The sequence below is a fragment of the Brienomyrus brachyistius genome, chromosome 1 (genome assembly GCF_023856365.1).
Source record: "Brienomyrus brachyistius isolate T26 chromosome 1, BBRACH_0.4, whole genome shotgun sequence".
NCBI classification, from domain to species: Eukaryota; Metazoa; Chordata; class Actinopteri; order Osteoglossiformes; family Mormyridae; genus Brienomyrus; species Brienomyrus brachyistius.
In genome coordinates this window covers 29,395,058-29,418,711 of record NC_064533.1, presented here as the reverse complement: position 1 = coordinate 29,418,711, position 23,654 = coordinate 29,395,058, and the positions used below count along the sequence as shown (strand labels likewise).

Here is a 23,654-nt window from a genome sequence, read left to right as displayed (position 1 = left end):
ATCCAAAATGGGTTTATATTTCTATATTCTTTGCTTTGTTTAACACAGCAAACTTCTGGTGGCCCTGAAGTTCAAAACAGAATATATTAAGGAAATACAAAGTTATGAAAACATAGAAAGACTGAGAAAGCTATTTTCCGATATATTGCTGTTTTTGTGACATCTCAGTGCTAACCATACCATAAAACATGCACACTACAATCATCCACTATGTCAGAAAACCAGAAATACCACATATATCCATTTCTTAAATGTCACCAAGGTACCTGTATTACAATTCATATTATGCTTAAACAGGCTATGACAGTGTTCCCTATCCGGCCCTTGAGGGCCCACACAGTCCACATTTTTGCTCCCTCCCAGCGGGGAGCTTGAAGGAAGCAAAAACATGGATCGGATTGAAAAACAGTGGGCTATGACAATTGAGTCCTTCAGACAGAAAGAGGTTGCCAGGGAGTGATACTGGGTGATTAAAGCCTGCCTGTGATGCACCTTGTGGCTGGTGAGCTGGTACTTTGGGCTGCCAAGGCTCAACTGTAGGACCAAACACATTTGGAATAATGGAAAGACAAAAGCCTTTATTCACCACACATTATACCTTTGCAATACCATAATAACTTATAAATCATTCAGTTTTCAGTACAATCATTTTAAATGTCTTAGCTTCATTGATTTCATAGTGTTCACTGGCATTAATTAATGAGAAGAAATTGTGCATTGTTCACATTCTAAAGATAATAGGAATACACCTCTACCACAATTGAAAAAATTAAAGTTTAATTATAATTTCATCTCATTAGGAATTAAAATTATGAAAAATAAAACTCACCAGATGCGAAATTGGTGAACATGAAGGAAATCAAATTAAGACATGAGAATACTATGTAATTTGTTAATACCACATGTCATACACATCATTTGTATAATGATATAATTGCTAGTATAATGCTGATGGCCTCCAAGTTGGAGTGCGCTGATGTCCCAGGTCAAAAAGTTTTGTCCAAGTGGGTCTTTCAACAATCACTTCAGGTTTCAGAATCATTGTTCAGGTTTGCCTGCAGGTGCTGGTGCTGAGGCACAAGGTGACAGAGGATGAGTTGCGAAGTGATACCGCCTTCATGGCCAACGCTGAAAGCAGGGTGGACGGAATTCTTGAATTTATTGTAGAAAATGTGCAAAGCCTGTCCGATAACCACGTCGTAAAACTGCAGTTGTCCCTTGTCGCTGTCAAGGAAAATGCCTAGACGCTCAAATTCAGACCCTTTAAGGCTTGTGGCTTCATCGTCATGTAAGGCCAGCAGTCTGCCACTATCTAGCTGCAGTCCCCACGACTGGCAGTCTTCACCAAGTGCGCGTCTATTGCCCTTCTGCTGCCAGCCTTGTTCCACGACTCCTACAGTCCAGCTCTCAGCACCCTTCACCTCCACCTCCCAGTAGTGACGGCCACTTGTGAAGCACTGAGCTGCCAGGATGTTAGCGAAGCTTTTTGCTCCCTTGCTTGGAAGCCTGTTGGAATAGCGAACCTGGGTTTTGTCACCTGATGTAGATAAATTGCTGTCGGCTGTCTTCTCATCAAAAGTCAGGTTCTCTGCAACTTCAAAGAACAGATGAGATACTGTTACCCCAAAGCTAACAGGGTGGCTCATGCAATACAGTGCTTAACTGTCTATTGAGTTCCTGGTTTTTTTACATACATACACTACATGGCTAAAACTATGTGGACACACCAATTAATAGGAGAAAATGGCCAGTTCATCACACCCATTGCAGACAATGGAAAATATTTAAACATACAGCCATACAATCCTCTAGCAACAAACACTGGCAGAAGAATAGGTAGTTGTACAGAAGAGGTCAGTGACTTTCAACTTAGCACCATCACAGGACTCCATTGGTCCAACAAGTCAGTTTGCCACATTTATGCGGTTCTATAGCTGTCCTGGTCAATCACAAGTGAAATAGTTGTGAAGGTGAAAACGTTTTGGAGAAATTTAAAGTGTTTGGCACAAGCTCACAGAATGGGACCTGATAACCAGCATCAATATCCAACAAGAATGGCAGCAAATTCCATCAGCAATGTTCTAAAGTCCCAGAAAGGTAGAGGATATTATAGCAACAAAGTGTGTCCAACATCATACAGTATATGGATAAAAGTATTGAGGTACCTGGCCATTACACCTACAGGAACTTTTGTGACATCCCATTCTAAATCCACAGGCATCAATATGGAGTTGCCCACCCCCTCTTGCAGCTATAACAGCTGTTCTGGGAAGGTTTTCTGTAAGATTTTGGAGTGTGTCTGTGGGAACTTCTGCCCGTTCATCCAGAAGAACATGTATGAAGTCAGGCATTGATGTTGGATGTAAAGGCCTGGCATCTCCATTCTACTTCATCCCAAAGGTGAATCAACGAGTTGAGGTTAAGGCTCTGTGCAGGCCAGTCAAGTTCTTCCACACCAAACTTCCCCAACCATGTCTTTATGGACCTTGCTTTGTGTACTAGGACATAGTCATTCTGAAACAGAAAAGGGCCTTCCCCAAACTGTTCCCACAAAGTTGGACACATAGTCCAAAATGTCTTGGTATGCTGAAGCATTAAGTGTTACCTTCACTGGGACTAAGGGGTCTAGCCCAACCCCTGAAAAACAAACCCATTTCATTATCCCTCCTCCACCAAACTTTACAGTTGGCACAATGCAGTCACCCAGGTAACGTTCTCCTGGGTTCTGCCAAACCCAGACTTGTCTGTCAGACTGCTGGACAGAAATTGTGATTCATCATTCCATAGAACACATTTCCACTTCTCTAGAGTCCAGTGGTGGCATACTTTACACCACTCCATCTGACACTTGGCATTGCACTCTGATTGGTGGTGTGAGTCTTTCATGCAGCTGCTTGGCCATAGAAGCCCATTCCATAAAGCTTCTGGTGCATAGTTTTGTGCTGGGATTAATGCCAGTTTGGAACTCTGCAGTTATTCACTCAACAGAGCATTGGCAACTTTTATGCACTATATGCCTCAGCACTCAGTGACCCCGCTCTGTTACTTTACCCGGTCTGCCACTTCATTGCTGAGGTTTTGCAAAAATGCCATTTACATTTGACTGTGGAATATCTAACAGGGAAGAAATTTCACGAACTGACTTACTGCTAAGCCGCCATCCTCCGACAGCACCACGTTTGAATTCACAGCTTGCTCTTAAGAACGACCCACTCTTTCACAAGTATTTGTTAACCTGACTACATGGCTAGGTGATGGATTTTATACACCTGTGGCAATGGGTCTGAATGAAACACCTGAATTCAATGATTAAGAGGTTAGCCCCGATACTTTTGTCCATGTATTGTATCAATACCCTAGGTTTTGGAATGTGATTTTAAACAAGAATATGTGTCCACGTACTATTGACGACATAATCTATGTACTTTACATTGACTGTCTATGTGCAAAAATGCTGAAAATTTGTACGTATAAACAAATTTGGAACATATCAAGACATTTTAAAATCCTTTCTTGTACTGCACATTACAGGGCAGTACAAATAAATCACTTGTGCCTGTGTTTATCACATGTTATGAAAATAATGAGAGTTATAGCAGCAAAACACGGCTGCTGTTTTTACATTCCCATGGCCGGGGCAGCAGCTTCTGGTTCTTCTGGAGAATTTTCTCGACAGAGTTCACTAGTGCTCTCAGCCTTGTGGTGTCCGCATCCGTTGTCTCCTCAAGCATCTTGTAGAAGTCATCTACGGCTTCAATACTGCAGAAGTAACAAATTCAGAAACCAGTTGAGAGTCGCAGTGATGGAATGTTCCCTAGCCAGCTGAGAGACATGATGTTTGCGGAGTCTTCCATGGAGCTTCTGCCTAGTCATATGTGAACAGATCCCTTGTCGCCATGGTCATGAGATGCCTGAAGAACCTTAGCTGACCACTATCAATCCCAAGGAGTATTGAGCTCTATTTTAAGGTCCGTCTGGATCTTCCTCACCCTGTCATGAAGAGCAAGCATGACAACCTTATGTCGAAATCTCATTTTGGCTGCTTGTACCTGTGATCTTGTGCTTTTTGGTCATTACTCATTGTTAATAACAATAGGTGAAGACAGGGATGTAGATTGGCCAGCATACTGCAAGCATCATCTAAAAGACTCGTTTCACACCTTTCTCCTGTTTCATAACTACTCAGTGCCCACAAACCTTCAATCACTGAAACTCTCAGTTAGATAAGGTTATCTTCTATGCATATTGTTGGTGCTGGAACCTCTTAATCAGAGCTGGAGTCTCCAGTCAGCAATGGATAAGATGTCAAGGCACATTCGTGGCTGCAAGACCATCCTGTATGGGAATCAGGGCAATGCTGAGTGAAGCGGCTTGTCAATCTAATGCTCCTAATTCTGAACACATTACTTGAACTCTTTCACTAAGGATAGACGCTTTCCCCTGCTACTGCCTTAGGCTAAAACTTCCACGCTGCACAACTGAGAGACAAAGGAAATCATTCCTGCCGGTCGCAATAAAACTGTTTAATATATCTGATCACTCAAGCCATAAACATAAGCGGAATCACCTTCAATAACCATGTATACGCTGTATAAGTTTGCTGTAATAACCCATGGTTATGGTTTTATTTATACCACTGTTAATATTATTGCCGCTACAGGTTTTATTTTTATTGGTTAATTTTATTACTTGTATTATTTTAATTTTAATTACTTTATTGTTCTATAGTTCAATCTAAATCTATTCTATCACCTGTATATAACTTTCCTAAATCTTTATTTTCATCAGGAGTTTGTTTTTGTAATGTAAGAGAATTTCCCCACGGGGATTAATAAAGTGATTATGATTCTGATTCGGTGGTGCCTGTTCCCGTCCTTAAAAAAGATGTTTACTTCCAAAGGCCAAAATATGCATAGAAGATAACCTTATGTTACTGATAGCTCGGGCTCCTTCCCTTCCACATTCCCAATGGCCAAAATCTGATCTGTCTGGGTCCTACCAAGGAGTCCAAGCTAAGATCACAATCCTTGGGGGGGGGGGGGGGGGGTCCTCATGAAACTGATCACTTTTATATTTAAGGAATTTTCAGCAGAACTTAACACATACCTACTTTGTAGTCCTTTGATTTCCTGTGAGATAACAGCAGAACAAGGTGAGAGGTCTGCAGACAAACCATACTCATCACAGTAGTAGTTTTCACACTTCATTTGGAAAACATATTATTGTTTTACATTTTAAAACTTGTGTATGTGCTGAACCTTTCTCAACTTGAATCCGAAGAGTACCTGACAGAAATCCCCATTCCTAGTTGTTAATCATCCCCATAACCCTGTACTGGACTCATGGTTGCCCCTAATCATGCCTGCCTTCTCTTTAAATGTTTGGACTGCACTGTCAGAAAAAAAAGTACCAATTTGCACTTTTGGGGGTATAATTACTTGTCACTGAGACAGTACCCTCAACAGGGACGGACTACAGACCGGGCCAGCGGGGCCGCTGCCCAGGGGCCCATGGGGTGCAGGGGGCCCATGGGGCCCCTAGCCCAAAACAATTTGCAATGCTTATCAACAATGTATTTTCGTTTGTCTATTTTAGAGGGCCTACATTCTTTGATCCTCTGCCTACAAGGGCCCCTGACCCTATAGGGAGGGCGTTTGGCTGCCAAGGGCCCTTGAATTGTGGTGGTTGCGGTTCTGCTGGTGGTGGGGGGGGGGCCTCGCGAACGTTTTGCCCAGGGGCCCACACAACCCATAATCTGTCCCTGACCCTCAAGGGTCAAGCGTCTTCCAGTTGTACCCTGGCTGTAGAGACTTTCAGTCTAATATAAGGTACAGAAACGGATTCTGAGGAACATTTTGTGCCATTGAGGGTACAATGATGTTGTTTGTACCCTGAGGATCAAAATGGTACCGGGGCTGTACCCTTTGTTCTGACAGTGTGACGGTTGGACACAGTGTACCCTCGGCGTGTAGGTATCCCAGCTAGCAGTTTTACCAATAATGTGGACACGTTGTTGCCTTCCAGGTTCTGTCGAAGCCGAGCCACAGCTTTGCCGATGTTAACAGCCCTCTGGTTGGTCTTATCGACTTCCCAGGCCAACCTGTCCAGCCCCATTCCCCTGCTCTCTTTCAACCCTCGGATCAGAAGCAGTGCCTGCTCCTGGTTCTTCTTTATTAGTTTTATTAGTTCCTCGTACAAATTGTTCACAGTCATTGTGGCCTTGTCAAATTTCTCCTGCCCATGATAAAAAATACACGGTTATCATGTGAAAACATCCTTTTTATACCACAAATAATACATTTAAACTTCAGCCTTAATGCTGTGCCTGTGTCAACAATAACACTCTGAACTTCCCCCACAGTTATAGCTTCCAGATGTATCTCAATCAAGGCTTGATTTCGGCATTAATAGTCCCCGCCCTCTTAAACACACAAGGTATCCCAACATTACTGACAAGGAAATGTCCCTGCCATCCATACCGAAATCTAGGCCCTTGATCTCGGTCATTTTTTAACAAAGTGAGTACATTCTCATGCTCCGTGTATCTTTTTAAATATTTACATAATTTTAAAAGCCAGTCATATGTGGACCCTCTGTCTAAGCTAATGCAATACCATAATTGTAAACACAACGCAGGCAGAATTTGGAAACTGCGGACATACCAACTACTAAACGGTAACCAAAGGTGATGCATGTAATCTATGTTTACCTCATGATATTTCTTCGTTTTCGATACACGTGCGATAACGTCGCTCGTTTTTGTATACTTGATCGACAGCTTTTGGGCTTGTTTTGTGACCTCGTCCTAGGACACAAGGAGAAAACGCTCAGAGCCACAATTGCCAATAGTTTTGTTTTCCGCATTCCTGAAATTTAGCCGAAACTTTAATCATTTGGACAATGGACAGAAAGAGATGTCATCTATGAATCAATTAGGACGCTACGATCTGAATGAATAAATGAGTCTCTTTTCGTGCTTTGGTACGACTGATCGCAGTTACAATTAATGCGACAAAGAGCAATCAAAATAACGTAAGAGTAATATTGTTTCTTGTTGATACGATAAAAGATTTAGTACGATACCGCATTTTTACATTCCCAGTTATGAAGTATAACAGGCACCCAGGTAAAGCAGCGCACTTACGATCTGCTCCTTACAGGCGTCCCGTAAGCGGACAAAGCCGTGGTTCCTGTGCTCGTCGCTGGTCAGGCAGTCCTCGCAGAGCAGCTCCCGGCAGCGGTCGCAGAAGATGATCAAGGCGCTGCCGTGGAGGCTGCACACGCACGGAGCTGACATGCCTCAGGATGCCGCGATGAACAGATGAGAATTGCACGACGCACCCAGGTTCAGGAGAAACTAGGGCTGGATTCCGAAAAAACGTTCCCCTCCTTATGCTGAAACAGGTGTGGTCTGAGGTGAACTCGTCCTCTCCTCCCCCTAATACCTGTGCAACTGTACTGAAAGGAGAAATTCTTCATTCTAGATAGTCACACACAAGGGTGTAATTTTGGTTTGAACATGGGGAGGGGAGTGGGGGTGGGGTGGGGTGGGGTGTGAGGTCTCCACCCATTTAGGGTTGTATTAGTCAGTTTTGATATGGTCACATAGCTAGTGATTTGTGTTTGGTTTGCCTGTTGCTTGGAATCGGCAACAAGAACTACACTACCAAAAGTGACAAGACACCTATTCTGTTCCAAACAAATACTAATATCCGGTTCAAAGGCCCAAAGTCCAGTCCCAGCCCAATAGAACATTTAGCAGGCTGAAGCAAACTGGAGCACGTGACAAGAGTCATGCTTCGATGGCATGCATCACTGCAGAGGTTAAAAGGGAACAGGGCAGTGCATCCACGCCAGCTTTCAGGTTATTGGTCACAGGAACCGTTTCCTAATGAACCCAGACAATCTGAGCCAAAGGCAGGTCAACAATATTCATGGCTACATATGTACCATGAATTTCAGAAGAATGGTGTGTAACATCTTTCCTCACCATCTTTAATTTTTTTATTTCTTTACATACTTTGAGGGATCATGTTCTAAATGGCTCTAGTTATGGTCTACAGTGCGTACACTATAAGAGGTTCATTCAGGAGGCTAAAGACAGCCAACTACAGCTGCTAAAATGCTAGATATGGCGAGAAACCTCCACCCAGGTGAGATCAACCCTTTTTACAGCTGAAAAAACAGAACCCGAGTATCATTTAGATACAAAATATTTTTTATTCAGACAAACCATTATTGTATTTACATTTTAAAAAGGTATATTTTGTAGCACATGGCGCTAGGGGATTGAGTAAGTCTGATCCGGCCCCCTTCCAGTCACCCTAAGTGGTACCTGCATACCTGATAAGTGTCCCGCCATTGAGGTGACTGATGTGTGAAAGGTATGAGTGTGAACACCCAACTATCTTTTTTAAAGGCATTAAGAGCATTATGTCTCTCTACATCATCTTTGTGTCCATTTGTTCCCCTGCCTGCCTCGCCCACTCGCCTGTGACATCGCAACATTTTACAAGGATAGTTCAGCTGATTTTTCCACAAGATAAGACAATGTGATGTGTCGTGTTCAGAACGTCATAAGGAGAAATAAAATTTTGTTGTTCAAACACTGATGATGTTTTACTGGAAGAACAAGAATTTAATTAGGATCATGGCAATCGAATGACAGTATAGCCAGAGGAAATGCTAAAATGGGAAATGGCTTTAATTCAGGGCAGGAAAAAAAGAAAAAAGTCCATAAAAGTGTACAACACGAGTCCAGAGGTAAAGCCAGTGACATGTGAAGGGCTTAGATGTCGTGTGTCTGCCTGGTAAACTTTGACTAACTGCTCCTTGTACGCCAAGATGTCTCCATTCCATTTGGTGATCGTCTGATTCTCGCAGACCCAGATCTCTTGGTCCACCTGGAGAGGGGAGGATGAAACGGCAGCGGTAATTAGCCAAAAGAAGTCTGACATGACCATGGTTTATGTAAAGCATGGCAACGGTGAGGCATGTTAAGTAAGGAGGATGCTGTGCGCTTTACGGAATCTGACGAGGACACTTATTGGATGTTGTCTCTGATTATTCGCAAGTTGTATTAGTCACGCCCAGTCCACTCCATCTGCCTGATCCTCCCGTTTGCTCTCCAGTGTGGCTCTAAACAAGCTACATCTGTTGCTCATTTGCCTTCCCTCCTGTTCCTGCCCTCATGTGTACTACTGCCAGCTGTATCTCGTTTGCCCCTCATTAGTCAGTGTATTTAAGTTCTCCTCAGTTCTATTTCTGCTAATCCTGTTATTGTTCCTTGTCTATGCCTCTGAATCTATGTCTTCTCTTAAATAAAGTCCCCCGTATGGGGGTTGCTCAGCACCAGAAGCTACATTTGGGTTGTACTTCCTCTATTTAGCTCAACATTATTCTGCAGTACCATATATAATGAATTAACTACAAGCTGGTTTGAAACCACTAAAATAGGTTCTGGGACTGTCACCCTCGGGGCCCGCTTCAAATATATAGTGGAAATTTACAAAATACGGATGCAAGATCACAGGTTTGATGACGGTGACATCTAGTGTGACATCCAGAATGGGAGATGCCATACAACCCCAGACCCACTTTCGAGTTCGGCGCATGTTCAGTGACTCTGTGCTGTCCGACACGCGGGTGGGCGATCCCACCTGCTGGATGAGCCAGAAGTCGTGGCTGACCAGCATCCTGCCGCCCTCGTAGTCGTTGATGGCATCTGCCAGGGCGTCGATGGTCTCGACATCCAAGTGGTTGGTGGGCTCATCCAGGAAGAGCATATGAGGACACTGCCATGCCAGCCAGGAGAAGCAGACCCGGCCCTTCTGACCGTCGGAGAGGCTCCGGATGGGGCTCACCTGACAAAAGGCACATCTAGTCCTTTCTCCCCATGGGGGAAAGAGCGGCAGCAGAACAAGCTTAAGCTTCTTCGTATTTCTTTGAAAAGTGCCATGAGTGCTACAGACAGCTAACTGAAATGGTCCCTCCATATAACATAAAACAGACGTGTACAGCCAGAGACACACACACAGACATTCTGAGAAATCACACCCCTGGAGGTGTTAGGCTACACTGCCAATAACTTACCAAACAGAGCATATAGGTTTTAGCATTAAAATAAAGATCCAGAAAATCCCTTTTGGTTTTCCATTTTAATACTTGCCAAATCAAAGCGTCTACCAATATTCCCCTCTTAACCACACCAGTCATCTAAGAGGACTCGCTAAGCAGCTGGACTCCCTACATCTGATTCACGCTGTCAGAGTGATCTGAAGATGCCCGACAGCTTCGTCGGGCAACACTGGAGTTTTGCAGAATTCAGGTAACCTTTCAGGAGACAGGTCCAGCTCGAGCTGCTAAGTCAGATGCTGCGAGAAGACAACCCCAAGCTGAACCGTGAACTCAAGCACAGGCAGTATCCCCAAAACGAACCATTATCTCACGCGAATGAAGAAACCGATTTTAAAATTCTTTACAGTCACAAAGTACCTGACATAAACTCCCTAAAAATGCATATATCAGGGAAATTAATACACAAAATGATCTTAGAAATTAAACATTTTGGTAATTCTAAAGTACTACTTACGATTTAATCCACCATGATAAAAATACTGATTAAGGAAAAGAATATATGAATACTACCTTATTAATCCCTTTGGGGAAATTCTCTTTTTACGCCTCCCCCAATTTGCTGTCCATAAGTGAGGGCAGCCAACAGTTGCGGTGCCCAGGGATCTGGGGGTTAAGGGCCTTGCTCAAGGACCTGCGGACGTGCTGAGGCTGGGTTTAGCCCACCGAGCCACACACTGCCCTCACAAACATATATACATATATTAACTGCTGACATTTTAATGCGTTTACAGTTTTCAGGTGATATCTATTATTTTCAATATTATACATCCCTTAACTTTATTGTGACTAATAGGGGAGGTGATATTTCTGTGTATCATTTAGGGAACATTAATAGAAATAAAAGAACTCGTGAGTTGCAGGATTTGATGTTAGATAAATGCTACCTGTTGATACCTGCCAATTTTCACATGTGAGTGTTTCCTGATCATACCATCTGTGGGCAGAAGCTGTTATTGCAGGCGTGGAGGGAGAGAGAAAGCATACTAAATCAACTACATGACAAATGAGGACAGCAGTTTGAGGTAACACATTACTGATGACAAGCAGTTTCACACAAACTCCTAAGGCCAACATCATCATATACAGAGAGAATGCAATTATGTGCTCTAGGTACCGTAGTTATGTGACAGGAAGGAAGCTGAAGACACACCTCAATATAGTCATGTGACAGGAAGGAAGCTGAAGCTCACCTCAATATAGTCATGTGACAGGAAGGAAGCTGAAGCTCACCTCAATATAGTCATGTGACAGGAAGGAAGCTGAAGACCACCTCAATATAGTCATGTGACAGGAAGGAAGCTGAAGACCACCTCAATATAGTCATGTGACAGGAAGGAAGCTGAAGACACACCTCAATATAGTCATGTGACAGGAAGGAAGCTGAAGACACACCTCACCCATGAGCAACTTCAGCAGTGTGGGCCAGCCCCATTTGGGCCCACAAGGGCGATGCGTGTGTTCAGGTCAATACCAAACTCCAGATTCTTATATATGTATGGCTGAAATAAAAAAAGAGAATCAAAGAAATCAAAGCCTGAGTAGCCATATAAATGCCATCACCAGCAGGTAAGCTAATTGACTGGAAAATAGTGTAAAAATTGCCCAAAACACATTTAAATAATTTCTTACTCATTTTTCTAACTGATGCCTTCAACAATGGTATTGAAATTATCAATTGAAATAAATGCATTTTCAGCAGTTTCCAGCTAAAACATTGGTTAAATTTCACCCTTGGTTTTGTCATAGAAGCCCAACAAAAAGACCCACTAAACTAGGTACCAAAGTAAAGCTGGAATAACAAAGTTACTTTCACAGTCAATGCTGTGGACATGAAGGTGAGGTCCCCACACTCATCAGGTCAGGGGACACCCCAATGGCATGTCTCAAACCTCATTAAAGAATAAAACATTCCGACATCAATTCTAACCTGAGCCAATTTTAAATTTTTACCTGTTAATACCTACTTGAAACCACACCAGGTGAACTTACCATGTCGGCTGAGTATCTAAAGCTCACATTCTGCACCATGATAAGCAGAGGCGGGATCTACCCACAAGGAGGAAAATGAAATGACGACAATTAACGGCAATTCAGGTTTCTGGAGTCACACTGGCACTTTGAACATGGATTGGCTGGCTGAGCAGCTTAATTATGAATGCTGACGGATTATGATTTGTTAATATAATTGCACATCTATACGGTCTCAGATCACAGGGTCCTCTGATCAGGGTGTATTCATACCCCGTGAAGGACTGTAACTGCAGTCCGAGATTTACCTCGTCATTCACTATGCATTCCGTAAAGCCCGACGTCACCATCTTCTGCAAGGTCTTCTCCTTGCTCTGCGCCTACCGGGCCAGCTTGGCAGAGCCGTTTCCAAACCGTGCAATGTACAGTAGGTCTACGACCAGCCACACGCTCATTTAACTATACAAACGGGACTTTCAATTCCTACTACCGTCCAGCAGGTGGCGGTGTTCACCTTCATGTGGGCAATCTGGTCCTATTCCCAGTTGTACCTTTTCATCTGATTCTCTTCCAGTTCTGACCTGGTCTTCGCATACTGGTCATAGTTACCCTGCAGTAAAAATGTAAGCAATTAAAGTCCTATTATTAGAAACCTGTGGCTTCATCTGTACTATTAAAGATACCATTACCTCCCACATCTGTTTTTAACCACATCTGAAGTTCACCCTTATCCCTATAAGGCAAGTGAGCCCATAAAGTTTCGTGCTTCATGGTTCTCTGTCCTAAAGGAACATCTGCTTTTAACCCCCAAGTCCACATCACACAGCCATTCCAGAAACCAGCCATACCAAAGTATTATTATTATTATTATTACTACTTAAGTTATCATACAATATTCTATTATTCAGGATATCCTATCAGAGTGCTGTGTATTTTTAACGTCTGTTTGCACCACATTTATTAGTTTGCACTGTATGTACTTCACGCTTTGTGTTTGGCACTATATGTATGATTGCTTGTGCACTATGTTCTCACTGTTGGATGCACCAGAATTCCCCTATGGGATCAATAAAGTTTTGATCTTCATCTTGAACTTGACTAACGCCAGCCTTGGCCGCCTACCGTTTGGTACTTCAGCTGGCGCAGGGAGGAATACTTTAGATAATGTTAACGACCGATTTACAGCTGGGACACCGTGACTTTCCTCAGAATGAAGTGTCCATCACCGTAGTCAATAAAATGGGAGACCTATGAGTAATATGATTGTCTGTGTGTGTGTGTGTTTGCATAGATCACATTTGAGGACTAAAATGTCCCCAAAGTGCAGTAAAACCTGAAACTTCCTTAATTTTGAAGACATCTTTTGAGGTTCCCATTTGGATAACCTCAGTTTTATAAAAATCTATGAATGCAATCAAAAAAGTAAAAAATGCCAAAAGTCTTGTATTTGGCTTGGTTACTTATGGTTAAGGTCAGTGCTGGGTAGAGGTTAAGGGTGTCATAATTGGGATTTTTCCCGTAGAAATGAATGGACGGTTCCCATTTAGACAGGAAGACCAATTTGTGTGTGTGTGTGTGTGTGTGTGTATGCTCCCTGTGATGGACTGACATACCATACCACACCATACATGGTGTCCCCCAGCCTTGTGCCCTGTGTTGCATGGCATAGGCTCCAGCCCCCCATGACCCTGACCAGGAAAAGTGGTTAGAAAACCATTGGATGGTTTAGCTATGACAGGGCTCTTCAAATCTGGATCACGATTCCAAATCCAGGCCTTGTTTTCAATTCTCCCAGGTAGTCAGTTTACTAATTACTGATACTGATTGGCCACAGAAGCTTCACATCTGGCTCACAGATAGAGGTAGGCTGGAAAAGCAGCAGTACTTGGACCCTGAGGACCGTGATTTGATTAGCCCTGAGTTATGACATTATATATCTTCGTGAGACACCTCATCCTGTGCCGATCTCTTCCCAAAAGCCAGGACAGCCAGCGGACACTCACAGTCCTCGAGGGCCAGGCGCCCGGCCTCCTTCTCCAACAGGATCCTCTCCTGATCCACCTCCATGACGCACTGTAGCGCCGTCTTCTGGCTGGGAGGCATCTCACGCGTCAGGTGGACGATGTTGATGTGCTCTGGGACGGGCAGCTCACGGTGGCCGATGGCTGACAGCAGCACGGACTTCCCTGCCAGGAGACGGCATTTTGGATGAAGCCTCTGAATTCCGTAAAGGTTCATTATGTACGGAGTTTGTTAGCACACACACACACAGGTCTGTAATTATATCTTTGTGGGGACTATATTAATTTCTAACTCTAATCACAACATGATGACCTTAACCCCTACCCAGCCCTAACCTTAACCATAGGTAACCAAGCAAAATATGCCTTTTGGCATTTTTACTTTTTTGATTGCATTCGCAGATTTTAGTGGAGACCTGAAAAATGGTCCCCACAACATCAAAACAACAGGTTTTTAAATCACATCATGGGGGACATTTGGTCCCCACAAAGTAATATAAACATAATCCACACAAACACACACAGGCCATATAATAGAAACATCACCTGTGCCGTTAAGGCTGATGAGGCCACAGCGGCGGCCCGAGTTGAGCTCCAGGCTGGTGGCGCTGAGCAGCTCCTGGCCATGGGAGGTAAGGGACAGGCTGCTGATGTGCACGTCTGTGCTGCTGGGATGCGAGACCAGCACGCCCATCACGGCCCACGCCTCCGTCTTCCTCAGCTCGAACTCGTCCAGTGTCAAGCCGGCCATGCCTGCGTAGGAGGGGGGCAGGTCATAAGGGAAGTGGGGCCCAGAAAAGCAGGCGAGCCCTCAGTCCCAATGAGCCGACATTATACGGCCCAGTCCTGAAGAACACTCAGGGTGGCATGCAGTAGGACTCTCTGCCTGATCACACGGTTACTTCATGTGGGTCCTAACCCCCTCCCAAAATGTTCCAGCGGCGTTGAATAAATGGTGGACCGTGTGTGTGTGGGGGGGGGGGGGGGGGGGGGGGGGAGTAAGATGGGAGATATAAAAAGAAGCATGCCAATGTACTTGTGTAAACAAAGCATCATTTCTTTATTTCAATACTCAGGAGGTGCTTTTTGTGAAACCAGGGCTGGGCTGGGATTGAAAATTGGCCCTGGAGTTTTGACAACCCCCCCCCAAAAAAAAAATAAAATAAAATAAAGTTTTCCTGCCCCATTAATCCACTGGTCCACCTGGAAGATGCCCGGTGTGCCAGATGGCCAGTACATTACTGAATGAAAAACAAAGATAGTGACATAACATTTCAGGAAACATAACGGCAAAACAGTCAGACAGGAGAACGTTAAGCTAATCCTGAGCTTTGCTCACACCCTTGTGTGTGTGTGTGTGTGTGTCTCTCACAGGAGAATAAAATACGTAAAAACTACAGATTTCCTATATACCTGTATAAATGCTGAATAAAGTATTAATAAGCCCATTACTTTACAGGTATTCCTTGTTTTTCCTGGACCAATATTAAATAGAAACTCATCTGGTCATGAAAGCAGTTCAACAAAAAAACAAACAAAATACTTTAAAATGTACATGATGCAACATTATGTTCACCATCTCCACTTCCCGAGCTTAGAGATTATTCTGAAGCATAACAGCACACTGACGCGTCACTGGGATTAAGCTCTCTCAAGTTAGAAAACAGAATGACCTGGGTCTGATCTAATTAACGAAGTGTAATTCTGAATTCGCTCGTGAAAGACAGCCAGTTATAAGAAGCTCTGTTAAAGCTTAGATTAAGCAAGAGTGATTAAGAATGTGCCATTCAAAAGAACTGCGGTCATATCCACGAACCAACTACAGATTACTGTAAAATGGCAAACGTCGGTGAGACAGCTAAGGAAGATAAATGTCAACATATTAAGCGATTTTCCTGTTTTGCAGGGACAGTTTTCATTTGACACTTGCCAGAAAAAGTAATGTTAAACTGGGTCAGAAGAGACTTTGGCACACTTTCAGCACGATTTCAGACGAGTTACCGTTCCATTGACCAGTAACCAAACATATCTCCAGTTATGGAATTAAATTGTGATTATGTTTGCAGTTAAAAAATATTGTAAAGTAACAGAATATATACATATGTCACAGTTATTTCATAATCCATATACACTGACCAGCCATAACATTAAAGCCACCTACCTGATTGTGTAGATTCCCCTCCTGCCGCCAAAACAGCTCTGACCCACTGAGGCATGGACTCCTCAAGACCTCTGAAGGTGTCCTGTGGTTTCTGGCACTACACCTTTAACAGTCGCTCCTTTAAGTCCTGGAGGTTGTGAGGTGGGGCCTCCATGGATCGGACTTATTGTTCAGCACATCCCACAAGTACTTGATTGGATTGAGATCTGGGGAATTTGGAGGCCAAGTCAACACCTTGAACTCTTTTTCAGGTCCCTCAAACCATTTATGAACAATTCTTGCAGTGTGACAGGATGCATTATTCTGCAGAAAGAGGCCACTGCAATTGGAGAACACCAGTGTCACGAAGGGATGTACTTGGTCTGTAACAATGTTTGGGTAGGTGATACATGTTAAAGTAACATCCACACGAATGCCAGGACCCAAGGTTTCCCAGCAGAACGTTGCCCAGAGCATCACTCTGCCTCCATCAGCTTGCCTTCTTCCCATAGTTCCTCCTGGTGCCATCACTTCCCCAGATAAATGACACACACATCCGGCTGCCGACATCATGCAACAGAAAATGTGAGCCATCAGATCAGACCACTTTCTTCCGTCGCTACATGGTCCAGTTCTTACACCCACCTGCCCATTATAGATATGCAGCTCCATATGCAACTAGCTGCGACGCACAGTCTGTTCTGACACCTTTCTATCGTAACCAGCATTAACTTTTTCAGTAATTTGTGTTACAGTAGCTCTCCTGTAGGATCAGACTGGACACATTAGCCTTCGCTCCTCACGTACATCGCCTTGGGAACACACGACCCCATTGCCAGTTCAATGGTTGGCCTTCCTTAGACTACTTTTGGTAGATTCTGACCACTGCATGCTGGGAACACCCCATGAGGCCCGTCGTTTTGGAGATGCTCTTACCCAATTCTTTAGCCATCGAAATTTGGCGAAGTCGCCCAGATCCTTACACTTGCCCGTTTCTCCTGCTTTCAACACATCAACTTCTAAAACTGACTGTTCACCAGCCTAATATATAACGGCACCCTTGACAGATGCCACTGTAATGTGAATGTTATTCACTTCACCTGTCAGTGGTTTGATCATATGGCTGATCGGTGTATGCACCTTGAGCTACAGCATGTGATCGGTGTCTTAAACATGATTGGCGGATGAAGCAGCTCAGCTCGGTGCCACCTGTCCTCTTCAGATAACAGGCTTTTCCTCAGCTGGCATCACAAACGCAGAAGACGGATTAACCTAAACATTCTTTTCAACCTCATGTGCATTTTGCAGAACTGGTGTCACTATAGCCAAATATGAATACTGCCAGACAAAAGGCAGGCAGACCAGTGGCCTGTACTATGAAGCGGGGTCACTGGCTTATTGGGGTAAGATTTAAGGTACCACAGTTTAAATGGACTTCATATTCGTTTACTGACATTTTGCCCAGGCTACCTTAAATCCGATAAGTTACCCTGATAAATCAGTAACCCCGCTTCATAATACAGGCCCCAGCAAATGGAGAAACAGTGGTGTTCAAAACAAACATGGTATCTGGCTAGATTCCGATACACCGCTTTAGTTGACAGTGGAATCATGAGTGAACCCATGTTAGCTATTGAAAGTAATTCCAGAGGACGACAGATTCAGCTGCAAATATTTACATGAACCACTTAATCTATCCATTAAATTTCCAAGCTCTTGTCCAATATAGAGTGAGGCTGAAATGGGGTCTATCCCAGGCAGCAGAGGGCACAAGTATGCCAGTCCGTCCAGACGTACTCCCACACAGGCATCACTCACTACGGGGTACTCCATGTCACCAATGCACCAAACTGCATTTGTGCTGGAGGAGGAAACGTATTTACATTTACTGAGCAAAGAATTTTATTCCAAGCAATATACAATTCAGAATGAAGAGTCAGTCAGCTCCTGGAGCAATTGGGGTTACAGGACATGCTCAAGGGCCCAACAGTGAAATCTTGCAACCACGGGATTTGAACTTATAACCTTCTGATCATGGGCAGTGCTATACACTACACCACACTGATAAAAATGACTACTGAAAAACTGCACACTGAACTGTAAAAATTGACTGAAGCCCTCCGTTGACACCAGCGGTGCTCTTTGTCCCTGCCTCACCATGGAGCTCTGCCCCGTCCATGGGGCTCTCCGGCTTGTCCCCCACCTCGCCCACCTCATCCCGCTACTTTGCCCGCTGGTGTGCCTTGGCCGCCTATTTCTTTGCTGCTTTCTTCTGGCATGGCTACAAGTGCCGGGATTACGCTCCAGGAAGAACGCGACCTGAGGGGGAATAACAGGCCAGGACCCTCTCAGCTTCATGCATCTGAAACCAAAGGAGCCAAACTAAGCCGAAGCAGCCATACTACTAGCGTACATACTAACAAGCCACCTAGCTTAATTAGGTACTAGCTGGGAAAAAAAACTGAAAAATCAGCCCAGCTTAGGACGTAATAGGTCAGAATGTTTTATTCTGATACCAAATAAAGATACAAAATTGTAAGTCATTATCTTTAATGGTTTTTGAGATATGGCTACTGGGGTATCACCTGACCTGATGAGTGGGGACCTCATTGTCACTTACACCACAGAAATTGATACCAACATTGTTTTTCAAGCTTTAGAGGGACATTTTGTTGATTTCTATGAGAAAATTGAGGATGAAGTAGACTAATATTTTAGCTGGAGAATGCTGAAAAATCACTGAATTTCAGAGGGCAATTTAAGTGCGTGCTGGGTTGGCACCCCCACTTGGCACAAGGCATGGAATAACCCCATAGCTTCCCATATTGGCTCCACAACCATGTGCAGCTACAGAAAATGGATGGATGGAATTTAAGTGCATCTTTTTAAAGAAATAATGACACAGCATAGGTTGGTAAAAGAGAAAATATTTAAAATGTGACATTTCTGGAGAGAAATGGTAAGTTGAATCTGAAGCATATTAGGCCAGTACTCACACTATTGTCCAGTCAGCTTACCCACAGGGTACTTAGTCATCCATGTTGAAATAAACAGTGAATCTCACTTCAGCATGTTCTCATTTTATTGCTATGCATTTATTCCAGTAATTCAGCAAATCTGAAGACGCTACCATCACAATCATAGCAAATAAGTTACTTAAAACACGTTAAAATCAGTCTAAAACACTTTAATGAGCGACAGAGTTTTGTCAAAAAAATACTGGAACAAATATTAATGCACATTCCATCAAGTGCTTTAGTAAAAGTGCGGTTTGAGGTGGACTGTCCTGAAAGGGCTACAGCTGCTTCATCATCATGACGATCATCTTCTTCGCCACTCCCTGCATTACGGACCTGCGAACGCCTCAGACGCCTCCCTCCTGTCAGAGATCCTGAATGAAACCGGTTTCGCCTGTCAAGCCACCTCGCGTCAGGTTAACCCTGTGTTTAATCGTACTTCCGGGGGCCCAGAGACTCAAAGCACCACCACAATGCCACCAAAGGTATCGTTTAGAATAACCAGGGTTTGATTCGTTTACCACACCGAGTCAACCGGGAATTCCCGTGTAGGCCTCGCACACCTTGATTGTTGTTCTCAAGTAGGTAGCGTCAGGACAGGGACGGATTACAGACCGGGCCAGCGGGGCCGCTGCCCAGGGGCCCTTGGGGTGCACGGGCCCCTAGCCCAAAACAATTTGCAACGCTTACCAACAATGTATTTTCGTTTGTCTATTTTAGAGGGCCTACATTATTTGATCCTCTGCCTACAAGGGCCCCTGACCCTATAGGGAGGCCGTTTGGCTGCCAAGGGCCCTTGAATTGTGGTGGTTGTGGTGGTGGGGGGGCTCGCAAACGTTTTGCCCAGGGGCCCACACAACCCATAATCCGTCCCTGCGTCAGGACCAGGCAAAGCGAAAACTGCTGACACCCGTTAAGCGGCTACCCTCTCCTTCTGGCTGATTGATGGATGGCGGGGTGCATTCGCCATACAGCCACACCGCGCCGTTTAAGGAGGCTAGTGTGGACGAGGGGAACATTATTACCCAAATCGAGACACCGTTACCGGCGATAGCGTAGCACGTGCACTGATCGCAGCCTGAGCGGTACATTATTACCGGCGACAATGCAACACATGCGCCGCTGATTACAGTCAGAATGAGACACCGTTACCGGCGACAGTGTAACATGTGCTGCTGATAACGAGCGTGTGGATCCTACCTTCAACGGACGGAACCCCCAGACTGTCGCACGTGTGTCGCCCCAATCCCCACTTACCGGCTGATGCAAAGCCCAGCCTTATTTGGTCACTGACTGCTGGAAAGCGGGTCCACCTCTTAACTCCTGGTGGGGAAAACGGCTCACAACTTGTCTTTCTTTACGATTTGGAAGACAGGAAAAATATTTTATCTGCCTGACAGTGCGTACTGACTGAACCAAGAACGCCCCTTCTACGGACACTTCGCCACGGCACGTGAATGTCAGTCAATTTTAATAATCAATCCTTGTTATCTAATCTAGCCTAAAAATCTCACACTATCACTGTGATGGAACGGTCTCGGTGTGCTTAAGTTCCTCAATGCAGCAACAACGTCTCACCTACAATTCATTGCTGCTTTAAGGAAAGTTCTGCAGATTATCACGCAATTCCGGGTTCTACAGGGTATGCTCACAAGCAGCGAATATCCTAAATAACCATGATCCGCATTTGCTGACTGAGGGTTGATGTAATTGAACAAAATTTTACGAGGCACATATAAAGTAAATCTGGAAGGCAGCTATTTTTAGCAGCTCAGCGTTTAGAGTGCCGATCATGGGGTTACACGTGGAAACAGGGCACGCTACCTGTCCTGATCCGAGCATGGAAGCAACGAAGCAGGCAAAGGGAATCGTGTAAACACGGGATTTAAGGAGTGCCACACTCAGAAAACACAAAACGACGCCAATGATCAGACTAGGGAAGTATACGCTGACGTGGACTTAAATACACAGAACTAATGAAACACAACGAGAAACAGCTTATGACACGGGGATTCCACAAGAGGTAGCAGGAGGGGTGTGGCACACAGGAGGATCGGCACGAGCAAGGCATGACATTACCATTCATATATAAGAGCAAGCTTCCCGGCATTGTGAAGGGCTCGTATTTTACTGAATAACAGTTTCAGAAATGGCCTCCTCATTTGCAATATTTCATTCTTATTTTCTTATGACCTATATCCCGATAACAACATTTAATTAATAATATTTTTAATATGAAGACATTTTGCAGTCGTAAAACCTGGCATTGATAGGCGAAATGGAACTGTTCTTCCAAATTTTCTGGAAGCTACAAAGTAGTTAATCATTTTTAGTTGTTCCTTTCATTTGGCAGTACTTCATTGACATTGAAATAATAGTAATAAAATGCTATATATAACATCAAATGAATACTTGTGCTCTCTCCGCGGGAATTAGCATAGCTGAGTGGTAATTCAGCTCTGCTTGGTTGAGAAAATTCAGACTTTGCATTCATGAAATTGCTTTACATTTTCAGAGAAATGTATATTAATCTGGCTGAACAGGAAAATATGTGAAGTTATCTTTATCTATAGTGAATAACCAGTAAAGATAATTATCTATGTACAGAAAGTTCGGGCTATAATGATAGGCGTAGGACATCTATCCTACATCTATTCCTATACCTATGGAAGTAGAGAGATACCTTGAAAATGTAAAATTTATTTAGAAGAAAGAATAATGAGAACTGGAAGGTGATCATTGTACTTTTTTTTTTTTTTTTACTGCGACACTGCAAAAGCAATTTGACAGCCACCACCATACCAATGTAATGATGTTTACAAGCAATCCTGACCTAAAATGGAAATTCAAACTGGCAGACGTGCATCATAGGGCCTGGGAAAACGCACCAGCATGAGCAGCTGTTGGTCTACTATTCCCAGCTCCAGTCAGTACACCAGTACAGCTGTCCAAAAACCCATTTGAAACCAGTTGAATTATTTACTGGAGCATGCTCTGTGGATAAGTGTAGATTTCAAAGGTATTATACACAGTCATGCCTAGAAACCTGCGATATATCCAACGCCACTGTATAATTGGGCCTGTCCGTCAGCAAATTATACATTCATAAACAAGATCAAATAAATGAATTGTTCTTGGACCAAATGTACCAAGCCGACTAGGACCGTTTGTTGCGGAACTATAGGTCTGCGATTTCTGTTTCCTCCGGGACCCTGGTTACGCACACACAGTTCTGAAATTGCTGGCGAACTAAATGGTTTCTTTCTTCGTGGACGCTGAAGGTGGAAAAGTATCGCCCCCTTTTCCAAGTGATCAGAAGGTGCACTTCAGTGTCGTGAGTCCGGCATCACAGATCGGGGCATACAGGGCGGCCGCAGCGAAGACCCGTCTTCAGCACATGATGAGGACATGATTTTCTTTTTCTTTATTTCCTCTCTTCCTTGTTGAAAAGGAGGAAGATATGTGAATGCGTTTCTTCAAACAGGCGAACGTTTATCATCATCATCATCATCATCATCATCATCATCATCATCATCATCATCATCATCATGGTCCAAAAGAAATGCGTCTATTTTTATTTTGAAAACTGGCCGATTTCGAAGGGTAGTCTGCAGTTAAGACGTTCCACGATCGCTTTTGATGACAATGTCGGGTATTTCCTGAGTGATTTCTGTCGATTCTTTTCTCAAAAAGTCGAACAAGATGTAGCTGTTAAGCTACCAATTTAAGGACTGGACTGTTTGAAATATATATGCATCTTAGTCAGCTTGGTAGTTGTCATTGGGACACTGCAGAATATGACTTTTACTCGAACCTGGGAATAAAGCCTGTGGTCCCTGCTCACGCGAAAGTTGCTTGAACACTTCGGACGTGTTAAATCGAGGTAAATGCCAGTGTTAGGCACTGCTGATTTAGTATGATAGCAGATACATTGCGAGTGTAGTTGCTCTTTTTCGGAAATGGTTGTTTTAGTGCTGTTATCATGCAGAAATGAGCGCACTGTTAGACGTCATTAATCTTACCGGTAACGTGAAAACTGCCTGTAGATAATTAACAGTGTAACCGCATTATCGTTTATTATTATGCATGTATTAGGATTTATGTTTGTACATGCATAACTAATGCATGCATGAACTGAAATCTGAATCTCTATGTAACTGCCTCTGGAAGAAACAAAGTACCAGCATCCGTGCAAAATACCCACATGCATCTAGAAAAATGATACCTACCGATCTGACAGCAGCAATGAGACTGGGATTTATAAGCAGTGCTTAGTTTATAGCAGTTTCTGTCACGAGTTCTCCCCTGATTTATTTATTTTTTGACCCACCCAGGAACGGCCTCCCTGTTTTTTCCCCTAAACGCAGCGGT

The 23,654-nt window shown here is 43.8% G+C and overlaps 2 protein-coding genes across 2 annotated transcripts; both read right to left on the bottom strand.

Annotated features, from left to right (window-relative positions):
- Positions 1 to 558: 558 nt before the first annotated feature.
- Positions 559 to 7,337, bottom strand: LOC125742392 (E3 ubiquitin-protein ligase TRIM39-like). Its single transcript, XM_049014370.1, has 6 exons — positions 7,145 to 7,337; positions 6,710 to 6,805; positions 5,995 to 6,234; positions 5,107 to 5,129; positions 3,623 to 3,759; positions 559 to 1,594 (listed from the first exon to the last, which is right to left on the bottom strand). The coding sequence occupies exons 1-6, from the start codon at positions 7,295 to 7,297 to the stop codon at positions 1,026 to 1,028; spliced, it is 1,218 nt and encodes a 405-aa protein (XP_048870327.1). The 5' UTR covers positions 7,298 to 7,337; the 3' UTR covers positions 559 to 1,025.
- A 1,343-nt stretch (positions 7,338 to 8,680) lies between these two features.
- Positions 8,681 to 23,571, bottom strand: LOC125750328 (ATP-binding cassette sub-family F member 2-like). Its single transcript, XM_049027952.1, is given in 9 exon segments — positions 8,681 to 8,822; positions 8,824 to 8,903; positions 9,660 to 10,058; positions 12,127 to 12,183; positions 12,414 to 12,485; positions 14,056 to 14,291; positions 14,673 to 14,879; positions 16,288 to 16,493; positions 23,513 to 23,571. Coding segments are annotated over 8 exon segments (1,140 nt in total). The 5' UTR covers positions 16,343 to 16,493; positions 23,513 to 23,571; the 3' UTR covers positions 8,681 to 8,788.
- Positions 23,572 to 23,654: the final 83 nt, after the last annotated feature.